Source organism: Rutilus rutilus, assembly GCF_951802725.1.
Source record: "Rutilus rutilus genome assembly, chromosome: 1".
Lineage (NCBI taxonomy): Eukaryota > Metazoa > Chordata > Actinopteri > Cypriniformes > Leuciscidae > Rutilus > Rutilus rutilus.
Window position 1 is genome coordinate 42,045,114 of NC_140209.1, and position 18,087 is coordinate 42,063,200.

The window sequence follows — 18,087 nt, forward strand, 5'->3', positions numbered from 1 at the left end:
TTTTTCTTTCAGAATTATCAACCTTTGGAATCAATTATTTTTTGGAATCCATCTCTCTTACCCTCATTTGACCTAAACAAACACTTCCTCTTCCTTCCACAGAAAAAAAAAGAAGAAGTTTTTAACGACATAAGGGTGAGAAAATAATGACGATGTTAGGTAAAAATGCCTCACCTCAAAAATTCGCGCCGTTCTGGAGTCAAGTGCGATCTGAGTAAAAGTACTTAATGTACATGCCCTCATAAGGTTTACATATACAAGAAATTGCAATAGATTTTTCATTTCGCCTTTCGATTAAACAGCCCCTGCAACATCTTCAATTGAAAAAAATTAATCCTTTGTATCCATCTCCCGAACCACGTGATGTAAATTTTGTCGAATGGTGACTAATTAATTGTATCAAAATAGTTAAATGACACTTAAAATCACTCATAACATAAATAGAAGGGAAAAAAAAAACACTCGAGGGAGATTTTAATATATTATTTATTATTCATCACACCTGTAATTAATTATTAAATACACTGCGAACTTCCTCTTCAGCAGTATTAGAACAGCTGTCTTCATCTATGAATTTATTTAATTCTCAACTGTAAATGGTTTCATGTAAACTTAAAAACAAGTATGAGACATACAAAGGACAGAATGAGAGTACTAACCTAAACAAACACTAAAATGAAAATGATTAAAATTAATTTACCAATGCAGAAATCATTGTATTTACCAATGCAGAAATCCATAAGACAAGTCAAACTGCTTTACACCCAGTCCCAGCTGTCTCAGAGTGTTAGTCAACCAACACTGGGTGGCCTTTCATTCATTATTGGTGAGCACAGGGTCTGAACCATTTTAAGTCCACCGGTTGTACCCTTGGTTGGCAATACAGACAGGATGGTGTTAGTGAAGATGGCCTGACAGGTGCAAAACCAGGTTTATGCCAGTGCTTAGAACTTAGAGCAATTATTAAGAATAATGAAACACCTTAATCTAGATCACCCAGGTCATCTGAAAGTAACAGGCCATGGACATCCCACTCCACTCCACTTTCAGCAGATCCAGTGCTCGTGTCAACAGTGAAGGTAGTCGGAGGCCCCTGGTGGCCACAACATAAATGTCAACATCTACATTGTGCAAACAGTTAGGAACGAAGTTTGCATAGACATAATTGGCTTGCTTTTCATTTGAACAGCAGTGTCTTTAGAGGAAGCAATGACCACTGAGGTCAGTAAGGGCACCACTGATAGGTGAGGAGGAGGGTTGATCCCCTGCAGTTGGAACTGAACGACGCAACGAGTCCAGTAAACACAGGAGACACCATTAAAACATTGACAGAGTTTTGGCTACCATATTGCAACCCAGAAACCACATCAGGTTTCTTCTGTCTTGACAGAAAATATGACATACTGAGTAGGAGCCCTAAGAGCATAAGTATGGTCCAATCACCTAGTGAATGTATCAGAATAATTCATAATACTGAGGGGTCAGTGGATTATGGTGGAGTTCAGTTCATCAAGAGTAACACTTTTCGAGTTAAAGTTTTGTTAAGGACAATATTTAACATTTAATTACCACAGAAATGCCTCACACACATTTTACTGATCCATTCCTTTTCTTTCACAACTCTTTGGGATCATTTCCCCCTTCAATGGGACATATAATAATAATAATAATAATAATAAAACAAAATAATAATCAGTATGAAATCATCTCTCATGAAACAAATACTGCAGTAAAATTAGACAAGCTAGTGATTATAAAATGTCTAAAATAAATAACTGCTTGGTTTTGTTCTCCAGGATGTTGGGAGAAAAAAAATGTGCAAAAATCATTTTCAGCGCATGAAAATAAAAGAAAAAAATTAATCCTGTGATTAAATACAACACTCTCCTAAAACAAAGATCACTGCCATTCCAGTCTACCAGGCCTCCATTTACTTGCATAGAAAAATAAAAAAATCTAATCCAAAATAAGACTAATAATAACCGTAATAGATATTACATGGTTTCATTCGATTAAATTAATAGTTTATACATCAAAACAGCCTGAGGCCGAAAACTTCAAAGGTCAAAGGTTAATGCTACAATGCTCCGCCAAAAACCTTCCCATCCAACAAGGCGCGGACTAAAGGAGTCATGTGAACTGGATTAGAGAGTGCCCTATATTAATGAACCCATCAAGGTTAGTGCTGAAAATCAAGTCCTCAGTGCATAAATTTATTAAAATCGTAGTCTGAACTCTACATCCATATCAACATCAAGATAATTAACATCAAACCACACAGATATCTGGAGTGATCTACACGCTTGGCAGAATTTTGAACCTTTGCTGCAGTTTATGTGATGCAATTTGTTCGCAAAAGAGAAACAAAGAAATAAATAAGCTCATCTGCGGCAAGAGGAAATATTTGGTGAGGCTGACATGATGGATTGAGATCTAACGAGTTTGCAGTCTTTGAGGAGAGATACACAAGCACGCTCACCAAGAACAGTTTTGATTTCCTCTTAGTAATTATGTTCATTCGGATATTCAAACTTTTGTTAAATGGATAGTTGGAAAGAGTTTTGAAAGAGAACACACCTTTCCCTCGGTTAAATTTTCACTTATTAATTCCTCCTACCAGAGCACAACAGGAACGAAAAGCTCTTTTGAAAGGAGACTGAAAAGAGAGAAGAAAGACAAGACCCGTGTGCTGCACGAGACTGACACAATTCACTACACTGCCAAGGCACAGACATACAAGAACACACACTAACAAGCAACAGTACGATGAATAAATAGGTCCTCCAGAACACTGAAAACATAACTTATTACTAGACACTGCTGCGCTTTTCGCGCTGCAGAAATGTTTTATTTAGGTATTCTGGCTGAGACACCTCTCGGGTGACGGACAGAGGGGGATTGTGTGGTTGGACTGGCACAGATGGCGCTAGAGGTCTACTGTATGTACACCATGGCACCCAGTACACTAGAATTGACAACTAATTATCCAGCTGATCTCATCAATCAGGTATCCAACTTAAAAAAAAAGAAAAAAAAAAGAATAAAAAGCTGAGTAAGAACCGCTTCCTGTTGTAGCATTGGGTGAAAGCACTGTGCAGACGAGATGAGAGACATGGGGCGGGGCAGATGCAGAGATCCAGTTATCCTTGTGAAATGAGTACTTGAGATGAAATGAACGTTACAGGACATTATTCGCTTTCCCTCTTTGTCTCTTTTCACCAGTCTGCAGCCATCTCGATTCCAAGTCCTCTTCTTGTTGAAGGAACGACAGGGGCAGAATTAGGCCAAATCTTTCGCCGCCGCGGCTCCATTCTTCTCCTCCGTCTCTCCTCCTCCCCCTTTGTCTTTTTTCTTACCCCCCTTCTCCTTTTTTTTCTCCTTCTCGGCTTTCTCCTTCTCCTTCTTCAGCCTTTCCTTCTCATTCTTGTCCTTATCTTTCTTCTCCCGCGATTTTAGCTTCTCCTCCTCTTTCTCCCGTCTTTTGTCCTCCTTGGTTTTCTTTTTCTTTTTCCCGTCTTCCTCTACTGCCGTTTTTGGAGTATCTGGGGCCGGGGGTAACGGTGAGTTGTTTGCGGTGGGTGATGGGATGGTGGGGGTGATTTGTTCAGAGACAACTTTAGGCGACGGCTGGAGCATGTGCGCACTGGACGCGTGTGCGGTTGGAGCCGGTGGCGTGGTAGTAGTAGATGTTGTAGCTAGAGGACTGGGCCCATGCGGTGGCGGGGGACGCCCACCGGCTCCAGCATTAGAGGCAGACGGCACTGGAGGTTTTGAGGCTACTGCACTGGCGCTGCCCCCAAGTGGCTGCATTGGGACGATATCCTGGCCCAAGCTGCCAGAGGTGGAGCTCTTCTTATTCTGTGAATGAAATGGCATCTTGGACTTTCTAAGACCAGGAAGTGACAGGAGGCTTGATGACGCACGCAAGGGTCCGGGGGGAGGGATATGACCACCCAGAAATGACAGGCTGCCGCCAGAGCTGATCGCAGCGGCCCGGTGTTTCTGCTCGAAGATGGCCCGTGTGCCATGCAAACGACGATTCGGTTGGTGGGTCAACTCACCACGAGATTCCCGCCACTTACGCACCTGAATGCTGCACTCCCTCTCGATCAGGGCCTCCGTCACAGACAGAGAGACCACCTGAAAACAGAGCAGAGAGTATGAGAAAGGACACAGCGTACTGCACTGCTACTTCTCTATTGCGAGCTTTCTTGCAAGAGTGAGTTTGTGTGCACACCTCTTGCACCAGAACTTCCTCCTTGATGCTTTCAGGGGCGATGTTCCTTAGTCGCTCCATGGTCTCGTACATGCCCTGCACCTCACGGAGCTTATCCACAGACCCCAGCATCTGCTTAAGTAGCACCAAACCCACCCGGAACACGATCTTCACTCCTGACAAACAACATTAAAAAAATGCTTAAATACGCTCTTATTCTGATAATAAGAAATGTTTCTTGAGCACCAAATCAGCATATCAGAATGATTTCTGAAGGATCATGTGACTCTGAAGACTGCTGAAATGTGTATGACTGACCTTCACAGAAGAACATGTCCCAGACACGCAGGACACAAGACCAAGGCAGCGTTCGGGAGAAAATGCACATAAACCACTCCGTCATGTACAAGATGGGGTCGATCTTAAATTTCTTCAGGTGACGGTAAGCCATGGGACACACTCTCCTCAGAAGAGAGAAAAAAATCTCTCCGTCCAGTTGGATAGCCTCCTGATGGACCGGAGAGGAGAAGAAAGAGGAGTTTATAAAAATAAACACTCTCCTCCGTGGTCCTAGTAAGAGTCTCTTTTTGTTACTCACCAACCCAGCACTGTAGTAGCCAGGCAAAAACTTCTCACAGATTTGCACAAGACACCAGAAGGCTTGCTAGAACAAAATAACAGTGGAGATGGTGACAGGGTTATATCCTGTTATGTTACTCTAGTCATATTATCTTCATCCTGTCCTTTTAAAGAAAATCAGCCAAGAACAGCAACCCAGACTGAGCTTTGTTCAACTCTGTCTTACCTCAGCGGGCATGTGCATGAGCAGCACTGCCGCCACTGGTGCCTGGGCCTGACAGTAGCCTTCATCCGGCCGGTAGACTGTGTAGGCTTTCAGTATACGGAACAGGTCCTGCTGCCTGAACACACACACACACATAAAACTTTTGCCAATTTAAAAAAAACAAACATTTATAATAATAATAATAACAATTTTTATTATTATTAAAGTTTAAACAATCAAAACACAACATGCTTCATCACATTATTGTTCACATCACAAAAATAAATATCTTATTATTATTAGATATAATATAATAAATTAATAATAATCCTTTCTTCCCCCCCTTTTAAAATGTACTGTTTGAATAGGGTAATATATTATCTGCTTGGCATAGATATATTCCCCAACATATAATAGATGAACTGAGAAACAACAGAGCAGAGGAGGGATGTGAAAGTGTGGGGAAGTATAAAACTAAATCCCAAAGTATAATTTGTTTTTGTTTTCTAACGCAAATGCTAGTGTATGCATACAGTCGTAGCCTTTTAAAGTATACTCCATTTGATAGGGGTAGACACATGCACTCTAGAAAGTTTCATCTTTGTCCAGTGTCTGCGCTGTTTTTCTCCAGAAGTTATGACCGATAAAAATGTCATTGTATTATTTTACCCCGGGCCAGTGTAGCCACCTTGTGGAACAGAGATGCACTGCATCCGAAACTGCGTGCTTTTTGAGTGGGTACTACATTTGAATTTACTTCATGACTGTTGAAAAACTAAATTCTATATATATAGTATGAATGTGTGTAGTATGAATGAAATTCAGATGTACTACATCCACCATGTTGTCACTGTGTCACGTGACCTACCAGAGTCAGTTGCGTCACTTCACTTCCATTCATAAATCCTCTCCCGTGGCCTGATGGGAAGTAAAGTGTCCATATGCGCACTTTAGAATCTTGCCGGAAGTTTTATGTCATCCGGGTACTTTTCACCTACTGTTTTTTGAGTACTATGTATTCGGGCATACTACTCTGTTGCTGTACTGTTTTTCGCATGCTATATATTAGGGAAGTATTCAATTTCGGACGCAGAAATGTTCTTATTATTGGGAGATATGAGGGTCCATGGCAAATGCGTAACGGCAAACTTGGATCACGTGTGCCTTGATAACCAATCACATTACAGTCTTGACATCATTAAATTTCGTTATTTCGTGAGTTATGCGACAGTCAATCACTGTTTCCGGATACCATAAAATTAAATGAAAAGTGCCGTAAACTGAATCATAACTGTCGCGCAATTGTCCGTGACTTCTCTTATAAAACAGCATTTTTCGGTGCAAATAGATCAATCCAAAACCAATGTTTAAGCGCAAACATGTTGAAGATTAGCTGATAGGCTGACAAATCATCAAATGATTAGCTATTTCCTCACAAAAGCGGTTTATTCAGCATAGTGAACCTCTCCTCCATTGACATCCATAAAAAAAAAAACGGCCTCTTGTTTTCTTCCCTGCCAACCACAGGCGTTACGATTTTTTCGGCTAAGGTCGCAGGCTCGCCTTCAAGTGGCATTGGTTACAAAAATCAGGCACACGTGTACAGTACAGTAAAAAAAAACAAAGTATCCTTTGGGCTTGAGAGGGTCAGTGCTGGTATCAATATGTGCACTCTGCAGTGAATAAAGACTAATATAAAAAAACCAAAGCAAACCAAAACCAAAAGTTTCCAGGATTGTGCAACAATCTAAATAAAAACCTTACATCACTCTTTCTCTTGATAAAACCCTCATCTGAATTTACCCATGTCCTCCCCGAGCAGCAAACATCTCATGAAACGGGAACTGCCTGTGCAAGTCCTTCTCTATGATGTCCAACCACTTTGGATCTCCCTGCTCTCGCTCCAACTCCTAAGAGACAAAAAGTGAACAAATATGTCTATAATAAAAAAAGTTTGTACATTAAAAACTAGTGTTTTGATCATCTAAACTAAGATATACATGACTGCTAGTATAAGAACGTTTAAAAGGAAAGAAAGGGTTACAAATTGCAACTAAATGGTTGCGCGTTTAACACAATGTTGTTAGTGGTCACAGCTTAACTGTCAAATGTGAACTGGTACAAAATATGCAATATGATTAGCAGATGCAATTAATGGTGTAATACAGTAAAAACATCATATATAATCTGATGTGTCTGTCTTTTAATTGTTCAATTTTAGTCAGGAGCCCCTTGATAGTAAAACCTAAATAGTTAAAGTCCAACTGAAATCAAAATGGACCCTATTTACTTTGTTAGCGCATATTACTAGTCTTGTGGTGAACAATTAATCCGTGCAAGTTAAAACACAGAAAAAAATGTTTTGGCTTCGTAATCTTTAATCAAAATCTGAAAATGCCCCTCCCCTCTGCCTTGGAGGACCTTCTCTGATGACGTAGGTTTGACGGCTTGGTTTGGGAAACGCTTAACCACTCCCCTCAAATCGTTAGTCTGTAATGAGCGAGAGATGGAGAGGAGGAGCGCTAGAGTAAAACCCTGCCCTCTGTTCAATATTCCTTTTCACTGGGAAATACGTCACAGCACTGGAGAAAAGTCATTTGCAACTTCCGGTTCACGCGGACTTTAACAGCAATAGCATATGAACTTGGGAGAAGTTGATTTAGGGCCATGACTATACGAGCAGTAGGTGTATCAACCCGACCATACCTCAAACTTTCCAGGATTGGAATCGAGGAGCTCCTGGCTGTTGGAAAGCAGCTGCCAGGCTTTAGCTCTGAGAGAGGAAGGGATTCCTTTCCTGCAGCGGATTTTTACCTGCATCAGAAAGAAAACATAACTCAGATTGTATCAACATTCATAAGCACTGTACTTTCTAATCCAGTCAGGAATGTCTTCTGTGACCCTTTAAAAAAAGAAACAGACCTTTTGAAAGCGCCGGGATACCCATTTGTCCCAGTTTCTGAACATGTCCAGCCATTTCATCTCTCTCTGTCTCGCCACTGCCACAGCGATTTCCGCCTCGCTGCAAGAGAGAGGGATTCACAAACACATAAACCACATACAACGCATAAACCTGGCTACAAGCACCCACACAAGCCCTGAGATAATGTTGCGCTTTTGACAAATGGCTCAAAGTCAAAATGGTTTACTCTGAATCTGAGAGAACAGACATCTAATATACAGACAATTGCTCATTTTGAATCTCTCAAAACTAATTAGAAAGCCCTGAAATCTTCAGAGTTATTGGTAAATTAATATGTTTTTGGGTTCCACTACATTTTAAGGTGACGTAGTTTCATTGTACTTAATTAAATACATGTACTTCATTTAGTTACGGTTAGGGTTAGGTTTAGGGTTAGTTACTTGTAATTATGCATAATTTACTGTTATTACTACATGTAGTAATGTGTAACCATGTGACTTATAAACAAAGTGTTACCAGTTTTGTAAAGAAATAACATCTACCAAATGAACAAGCCAAGTAGTAGTGATGCCAGACAGATAGAACACCTCGTGTCTGAGACTTTGGTCTTAGTCAAAGTGTGTGATTTCTGCGCTAAACAGAATTGCAAAAACAATAATTATAGTTTTATAAGGACAAACCAAAAAACAATTGTCCCGCCCCAAACTCACACCACTGATTGAACAAATCACGCTATTTGGGGCTTGTCAAGATGCTCAAACACAAGATTGCAGCACAGAGCCAATATTTACACTATTCAGGAAACCATCTAGTAAAAAAATAAAAAAAAAAGACTCAACTTACTTAAGTTCAGCTTTCACTCGGTCTCTAAAGTAGAAATTTGTGAACATAGTGAACAAGTCAGTAGCTTACAGACAAGAAATAACATCTCAGAACATTGCTACACTGTTTAGATGTATTGAATTTAAGTTAATACCTTTGAAAATGTAGAATAAAATGTATATTTTTTAGATAATTTACTAATTGTAAATTAGTTAAATGTACAAAATTAGTTTTTTAACAATGAATCTGTAGCAAATGTGTGAACTCAAATAAATAGGCTTTGAGATTTGTTTAGCCTTGTAACTTGACTAGACACTAATTCATGTACTTGTGAACATGTCTGACTGAGACAATAACTTGTAAACAAAAATAGCAGAGAGCTAAATCTGACAGACAGCACGCTGAGCATATGAGAAAGTCTAATTTAAGACTAACCCACACTGACCATTTTTAAATAGCCGAAAAAGCATGTGGTGGTTAATAAGTTAGGCTGAGCCGAAATTAAAAAAGGAAACGTTTAAACGTAAAGGACAGTGTTAGCGCCTATTTTAAGTTGAATTACTCAGTACTAGAGATAAAGCAGAGACAGCCGGGGGAAGAGAGACAAAAAGTGAGACAGTCAGTGCACTCTGACTCAGACGAGCCCTCTCAGCACAATCTGAGTCACTTACAACAAACACACGGAGGATACAGAGAAGCGGCGAGAGAGACGGACACAGGAAAAACGCACCAAACGCTCATCCTGTTCTCGGCTGTAGGCGTAAATTATTAATACCCCAGCAGCACACTTCACATCAGGTGCTGGCAATTACCCTATCAATCTCATTCATTATAAATCCTTACTCTGATTGATCAAACCAAGTAGAGCCAAACAGAAGTATATTCAATATATGAGTTTCAACATGAAATCAAATCCTTTCTTAACGTATGTTCATGGACTTCCTGTGCTGGGGTTGATGATCAATATTTGTCTGCCTTTCACAATAATCAATATACATGTTATGTATTTGTTCGGAAATGGCTTAAAAACAGTAAAACACTAGTTTAAAATCATTAATGCCTGTTTTCCAATGTGTTGCACTAAATTAACACTACTAAATTATAATTATATAAAAATATTTATATAAAACAGTAATAGATATCAATATTTACCTTCTTACATTTCAATATATACTTTTTAATATACTGTATATGAAAAACAAAGACTTCAGGTAATATTTGCAGGGAAGATGCAAAATGAATCGTTGAATCAAAGTTTCAAGTTGATTCTTTGTAACTGACAGTTTGAACTGATTCATAAAAATGAATCAAACATACCAACTCTTAAGGCCTATTCACACTAACACCAAGCCCACACCACAACTATAACAATATTAATGAAAAAGAGGAATGATATCATTGGAATCACTTTCAGAATGATTTTTTTCCAGCTGATGGACGGCAAAGACATTGGCAGCCAAGCATGATCCACATATAACACATCATATTATGAAAGCAAAATATTTTTTGAACAGTGTTTCAAGTTTACTTTACATATGATTATATAATTAACATTAATTATACTAAGCAATATTAGATTAAAATATTACATTAATATCAGAAATAAGTTGACAAGCATGCAGCTGACAGTCAAAAAGCAAGTTTCAATATGCAGGAAAGGGAAGAATTCATACATTGTAAAACACTCTTTTAACACATTAAATGCTGAAATATGTGACATGCTCTTATAATCTGACGCGGTTAGTCTTTACGTGAGAATGTGAGAACGTGTTTTTGTGTCATTCGGTTCACAACCACCCACCTTCCCTCACTGTACTGCGCTCCTCCCAGGAAGCCGTATTTATCAGTACGCCTCACTGGACCGTTGATCTCCGAGTCTGACCCCACCGAGCTGCCGTCCTCGCCGAGCCCTGACAGAGACTCCAGAGTTCCTGACATCAGGCTGGCCGACTCCAGGTAGCTGAGCGTGTCCGGGGCCGGACGCCTGTACGTGGAGGGCAGAAACACGGACCCACCAGACTCCTGCACCAGTACAGCTGGGGGTTCGGCCCTGGAGGGTGTGCAGGGGGGCTCAGGGGTCATCTTATCGGTGCTGGGACTGTTGGGTTCAGGGTTTTGGATGGGCTCGGGCAGTGGGGCTGTTTGTGCTTCTGTTTGCCTGGAATCTTGTGAAGAGGGGGCCGGGTTGGAGACTGGAACGGGAGGAGGGGTAAACTGAGGAGGAACGTCCATGGGGGGAGCAGGACTGGAATTCTGGCTGACTTGAACGATGGGATACAGATTAGGACTGGGATTAAGTTCAGGCGACAGAGGCATCTGCTGTTCCTGCTCTGAGCCCTGTGCTTCAGTGTGCCGTTCTGTTTGGCCAATGAAATCACTTTTCCCATTGGACTCTGTATCTGTAGCAGCTAGTACCTCCACTGGTGGTCCAACAGCACTCTTTGTTGCTGTTGAAGAGGCTGCCGCATTGTTTTGGCCAGGTGTGGGCTCCCAAGACGAAGAGTTTTTTCCACCTGCCTGTAACATTGGGTTTCCCATTACAGCTCGGTCCCCGTAGAGAGATGATTTTGGGATGGGAGTTTCTGAAGGGAGAGGCTGTGGGCTGGAGGGAGCAGGCACTGATTGGTCGCTCATACTGGGAGGGGAGGGGGTGAGGGCGGAGACTTCAGCCATAGCTGCTCCTCAATGATACAGCTGATCAAAAGAGAGACAAAACCAGAGTCAGTGATTATTATTCCTTGAAATACAAGAATAAAAACAAACGCTGTCATTTCATTAAAAGAGTAAGCCCCTTTTGGTCTGAGAAGTGAATGGCTGCATTGAAGCAGGTGTTTAAATGTGACGAATACTCTCAGTTGGCAGGAAAAGAGAGAAAACATTAACAAACGTATAAAAAAAATAACCAAATAAATCTTCTGTCAAATTCCATGAGCATGTCTCATATCACAGCTCTTCAGAGATACGATTTTTCCCATTTTTTTTCACCTTAAAATAATAACATACACACCTAAAAGGCATTAAACTCAAGTGTGCTGCTCCAAAAACAATCTCTGATCACCTTTGACTGTCTCACAAAAATCACAAGTCAGATACTATTCTAATATAGTACATTTCATAAAAATGGAAATGTTCAAAAATATGGCAAACCTGTTTAAGAGACCCGAAAATAAGCACAGTTTCCAAAAGCTGGTCTCATCCAACTTAAAGGCCCTGTTTAAACCTGGTATTAAGAAGCGTTTTCGTCAATCCGATCACAAGTGGACGACTCTAAATAAAGGTGTAAACGGGGTCTACAATGTTTTGAGCTTGTCCACTTTTGACCACTTTCAGAGGTAATCGAAAACGCATTCGACCGGATTGCTTTCATAGCGCTCACGTGGTCGAATGTGTTTGAACAGCCGCAAAAGACCGCAGGCTCTCCCGACTACTGACCTAATGCATAAACATTATGGGAAGCGCACTAGCTAGACAGGATTGTGCTGGTTATTCTATAATTGTTTTATCAACTATCAATAATCCATTTGTTACAAGTAAGACAATAAGACTTCTAGAATGACATGTCTTTGAGGAATATATATTTTTTTAAGTGTATAGAGAAATGCACTTACAATAGAAGTCTATGGGGCAAATATCCTCACATTTCTTGTTTGCTTATACAATCCGTGACATGAGTTTTTATTTTATGTAGTAACTGACAGCATGCTTAACTTGTAGATCCTAGAGAGAACTACAATGACTATTATTGGCAGAACACACACTACCCTTCAAAAGTTTGGGATCGGTCGGTAAGATTTCTTAAAAATGCTTTTTAAATGTCTTCTGCTCACCGAGGCTGCATTTATTATTGATACAGTAAAACCAGTTATTTTGTGAAATAATGCTGTTGTCAATTTAATATTCTTTTAAATGCAATTTATCCTGAGAAATAAATATTTAGTAAAATGTCTTTACAGCATTCTTGCTGAATAAGTATTAAAATAGCATACATTGGTTTAGATTAAACCAAGTCTCAATGAATATGAATTAAACAGATGCAAACAACAGTGATATGATGGGCTGCACAAGTCTTTACAGATCTAGTTTAGGTACAGTGTAAAGGAACAGGTTACCGCTATTTCCTCTTACACCGAGATCTGCCTCATAGACTTCCGTATGATCTATATATAAATGTGTGCGAGTACACATGCTGACAGGAGATAAAAAGGAAGTGATTCCTTGACAGACGCACCGTGGCTGAACGTTCGAACACGCTTGTGAATGTAAAGCACAAATGCTGTCTAGGCAGGCAGACAGCTCACTAGGTTTTGAAACACAAACCATGTGTGATTGTCAAACTATGGGCTGATAAAACATTCACAGAAGTCAGATGACTATTAAAAAGTAATGTGTACTAAAGTTATCGCACAATAAACTATTAATAACCTAATTGTAAACCTCTAAACCTCATCAGGAAGTCTTTGTGGTAGAGATAGGAAGTCTTGCTCATTTTCACAAATTGGTTTTCAGACAGGTGCAAAAACGATTCAATGATCCGTTTAAGACATGGCGTAATTAAAAATGCTCATAAATTAATCTTAAAAAGAACAGTAATTTGGTACCTAAATATAAATTAGCATTTACATTTACATCTATTGGCTGAAAACGGGTTTACACCATTTTAAAGCTATTATTCAACCAACCAACTCGTATGTGAAGATAAACGATCATATAGCCTATCTGTCATGTTCATGCTGTTTGATTAAAGTAACGTTTTTTTCTTCCCCATCTGTCAAATCCTCCAAATACTCTTGAAGTAATTTTAATCAGTCAATCAGCTGTTGTTGGTTAAAAGCCCAAATCGTAAAAGAATCGTTCTAACTGATTTTATGAATCGGTTCAAAAGATTCACTGAAACGATCCGGCTCAAAAGAACAATTCGTTCAGGAATCGGACAATGCTACTTAGTGGGACTCCACCCATACACATGAACTGTGCTCGTTCCGGGTGACCAAGACTAATAATATCTAAAGTGTGAGGACCGAGATGGGATGTAAACAAACCACACAAAATAACTTTCAGGGACAGTTTTTAAAAAAGGCATTGGTGCAAACGTGTGAGCTGTCAATCGCAGTGTGACTAAAACCACACATGTGAGGTGACTGGACAATAATACAGTGGTACCGGATACCGGGAAACCTCCATTTCTAAAAGACCAACATCTATACAAAAATACATCACGCTTTTAAACGGAAGAATACAGTCATAAGACACACAAGCAAGGTCATAAAGTGATAATTTGGTACCTGAGACTTAACCCGCAGGAGTAACGTTAGCTGGATTTGTGACTGCCAAGTTTAATCTAAAGCAGCTAATCGTGCTGTCCGATCTGTCACTCAACAGCCTCTCATCAAACGTGTCTTAATTATGCCGAGAATCACTCCGTGATACATACGATGTATACAAAATCATAAGTTAATTGTAATGTACTAATTTAGTTGATGAAATTGGCCTGCTAACTTGCTAGCTCATGCCTACAGTGTCCAGTGCGGCCGATCAGCTCAACTTCCCGGTTTACGGCGCAGTGAAATAGTGTTATTAGTTACCTGTGTTGATCTGTTTTGACACATCTGTCTCATCTGAGAGAAGACAATAGAGAAGAGTGTGCAGACTCACCCGCAGCTGAGGGATCTGTCCGTCCGTGCCGGGGGGGCTCCTGTCCACACCGGTTGCCGTGACCCCCCGCCACCGCCGCCGACGGTGAACGGATTTAAGGCGCAAGGAAGGCAGGCCGTTGATATGCCTCTGGGCCGATAGGAAAGTTTAAATGATAAACCTAAAAGTGCGGTTAGGGGTGTGTGTGTGTGTAGGGTGGTGTGTTGAAGGGCTAACGGTTAGCTAAACACTGCCGCTCCGCACTGGGTTCCCACTCATCCGCGCGCAAACAGATCCGTATCGGTGTTGGCATTGAGTGCACTTGTGCATTGCGTTTGAGAAAGTCAAGAAACCTCCCTGAAATGGGAATCGGGCCACATCGCTGGAAGAGATAAACACGGCCCTGCTGACATCGCCGTGTCCGCATTTCCTACAACCAACTCTGAGTGACAGCGACGTGCGCGCACCCGAGACGGGTAAGACGTAAGCGCTCAGTATCTACTGACGTAACGACGTCCAGTCAGGTCAACCAACCCTGAGAACTACCGTTTGAATATCTAAGCAAAAAAGCTTTTAAACAATTGTTTTCCATTATTTTGAATGTTTTACTGCCTTGTAATTCACAAAACTTGTAAGTATTTTATAATATATTTATTTGTCAATGTTTTAAATTGTTTATTATTTTATTTAACCCTATTTTTCTCTTTGCTATGTTTTAATTTTGCTTCTCGTTGTTACATTGTCTTGTTTGCGCATTAATTTAAAAAGACAAGCAACTGCCAATGGACCTTCTTTATCCCCGACAGAATATTTACCTATTAGAGATATAGGCCTAACTACGATAAGGTAAGATATAAGGGAATCATTATTTAAAATAACCAAAAATATAAAGCTGTTATATTTAACGTTAAATAAAAATTAAATGTTGATTGTTTTTGGTAATGCTTTACTTTAAGTGGGCCTTGTTAAAATCTAATTACACATTCGTACTGATTGATATTAATTAAACGTAGGCTACTTACTATAGGGTAAGTATAGTAAGATAGTATAGTAAGCAGGTTTAGCTGCTTGTGATTATGTATAATTTACAGTTATTACTGCAGTAAGTATGTAACACCGCAAATAAAGTGTTATTGTTTTTTTTTATCCAATAAAAATAAATAATAATCAATTAATTAATATATAAACTAGTGTAAAATGCCCGTGCAAAATCAGTTTTGGAGTGTGTTTTTAGTAGCCTAATTGTTGGTTTGATGTGTTTGAGTGCTCATTGTTACAATTACACAGCAAAAGTTCAGTGACATTTTTATATGTGCATGGTAGAAAGCACAAAGTGAACTCCGAGAAAACGCTTATGCTTGAGCAAACAGTTTGTGAATAGGCTGATGCCCGTGCAAAATCAGTTTTTGTGAGCTGATCGCCATCAAAAAAGTTCAGGAGATATTTCTTAGCGATGGCTGATTTCAACAGTTTCAATATGATAAAAAAATTACTTTTTTATTGATTCAATTGATTAATTGCATTTTGAAAAAAAAAAGTGTCATGAATTTATTGCATTTTTGGGGAAAATAATCCGTTTTTATAATAAATCTTTGAAAATCAAAATCTGGATTTGAAATTTTTTATGTTATTATAACCTAAAGATGCTATGTGAAAGTTTGAAACAGAAAATAGTGGTTTTCATCTTGTCACTTTCTTGGTAAAGAAAACACATTTTTACTCAAATGAATCAAAATGGATTTATCACGTTTTGGAACCAAACTCTAATATTCATAAGTAAACAGTGTAGCTGACAGATTGTCAGAATGTTTATTTTTAAACCACAACCTTCTTGGGGCTTCTTTGACCGATACAACTCTCTGTTTATTTTTAAACCACAACCTTTTAAAAATGTATATATATATATATATATATATATATATATATATTTAACGATATCTTTTGCATTTCTCATCCAAACAACGTCAAACTTGGCACTGCACTTACTCGTGCCCGTGGCAAGACACCTGTCGAATTTGAAATCCATCGGACCAACGGTTCGAGAGATATGTGGTTAACACACACACACACAGAGACAGACAGACGGACATACAGACAGACAGACGTTTCTGTAATTTATAGATAGATAATGAAAAGAGTATTAAAAAAGGTGAGCCGAATATCATGTTATATCATTATACTAGTTACATTTCACAATGTAAGGTATCAACCCTGAAAAATTATATTTTTGCATGCCATTAAACAAAAGGTGTATGCCAAACGAAAGATAAAAACAGTTACAGGTTATACAAAAGCATTACAAATGGTAAATCAAACTATAAGGCACTTATTCCTGGGCAAAATTATTATGTCATATGTATATCAAAAATAAGGGCAATTTAGAGGAAGAGGGGTCACTTATGAGAATAGATATTATTTAGATTTATAATAACATTACATTTATAATTTAATTTAAATTTAACATTACATTTATTTAAATGTATAATAATAGACGTTGACATAATGTTTCCTTTTTTTTTTTTAAAGAAAGAAAGAAAGATCATCATGCCAAGAAAATAGGTAAGTCATTCTAGAAATGTCTCATGTCTCATGTTAACCACTAGATGTCACTGTTGTCCTACAGTTTGTACATGCAATGTGGCTAATCTTTATTTGTCTGGGCTGACCACAATTCCCTCAGGGGTAAAACACAGACAATTAGCTGTTCATCAACATATTATGTTCAGCCGTTCATCAATTATAAAAGAATAAATATTGTGACAGTCACTATGGAAGCTGTTTCTAGGTACTCCCATAGTCTGCAACTCATTACAAGGGAATGCCCCTGAACTGAAGCCAGTTGGGAACACCCTCATGTTTTTTTCTGCTCTTTCAATGTTTCTAACCACACTGAAAGTTCATCCAAAAATGAAAATACTGTCATCATTTACCTACCCTGATGTCGTTACAAACCTGCATGACTTTATTTCTTCTGTGAAAGAGCACACCCACACACACTCACTCACTCACTCACACACACACACTCACTCACTCACTCACACCCACACACTCACTCACTCACTCTCACACACACACACACACTCATTTTTTATACAGTAGCCTACAAACTGTATCTTTACTCTGTATCTAACCCTTACACTAACCTTATCCCTATACCAACACATCACAGAAAACTGAATGATTCATAAGCTGTTTTCCTCATGGGGATCAAAAAAATTTCCCCACAAGGACAAGGAGTACATTATGCATTTCTTTCTTTCTTTTTTTTTCTTTAAAGTGCAAACAGATAGTCTACTTTCATGTCTATATGCAAAATGATTGCTATGATACCGCTTACAACAATAGAAGCTGATGTGGAAAACCTGGCTTTATATTAAAATCATTCGGTGTTTCTTGTCCAGGCAGAGATGGAACATCTGAGTGTCTGGAGAATGAGGGTGGTTATTGTGAGTCACTGTAATGATTCTTTAAGGAAAAAAAGAGAGTCTGGAAGTCTTTACTGCCATGGAGATATATATATATATAGACAACATTAACAAGTGATTCAACTTCTTAATTATAGCACTTTTAACATCATGAAGCAATTTAAACAGCACATCATTATGTTTATGTATTTCCATTTAATTAATTTAATAAAGCCAAGATTGCTAGGGGGGGTTGGAACATTTCTGAGATCATTTGTAGAAATGTAAATGACAAAATAAATAATAA

The 18,087-nt window shown here is 39.0% G+C and overlaps 1 protein-coding gene across 2 annotated transcripts; it reads right to left on the reverse strand.

The window, feature by feature from the left end:
* Positions 1-467: 467 nt before the first annotated feature.
* Positions 468-14,824, reverse strand: tbc1d10b (TBC1 domain family, member 10b). Of its 2 annotated transcripts, XM_084419421.1 has the most exons (11): positions 14,398-14,824; positions 10,547-11,439; positions 8,767-8,790; positions 7,923-8,022; positions 7,707-7,814; positions 6,804-6,910; positions 5,022-5,136; positions 4,815-4,880; positions 4,535-4,724; positions 4,238-4,392; positions 468-4,140 (listed from the first exon to the last, which is right to left on the reverse strand). In XM_084419421.1, the coding sequence occupies exons 2-11, from the start codon at positions 11,416-11,418 to the stop codon at positions 3,280-3,282; spliced, it is 2,598 nt and encodes an 865-aa protein (XP_084275547.1). In that variant the 5' UTR covers positions 11,419-11,439; positions 14,398-14,824; the 3' UTR covers positions 468-3,279. The 2 variants fall into 2 exon arrangements, with proteins under 2 accessions (XP_084275547.1, XP_084275548.1); XM_084419422.1 differs by lacking the exon at positions 8,767-8,790.
* Positions 14,825-18,087: the final 3,263 nt, after the last annotated feature.

Excerpts from the sequence above, each read along its gene's own strand:
- tbc1d10b (XM_084419421.1), bottom strand. The coding sequence starts at position 11,418 with ATGGCTGAAGTCTCCGCCCTCACCCCCTCCCCTCCCAGTATGAGCGAC. Across the intron at positions 7,815-7,922 it reads TATCCCGGCGCTTTCAAAAG|GTAAAAATCCGCTGCAGGAA; the intron begins GTCTGTTTCTTT and ends TTTCTGATGCAG. Across the intron at positions 4,725-4,814 it reads GCTACTACAGTGCTGGGTTG|GAGGCTATCCAACTGGACGG; the intron begins GTGAGTAACAAA and ends CCGGTCCATCAG.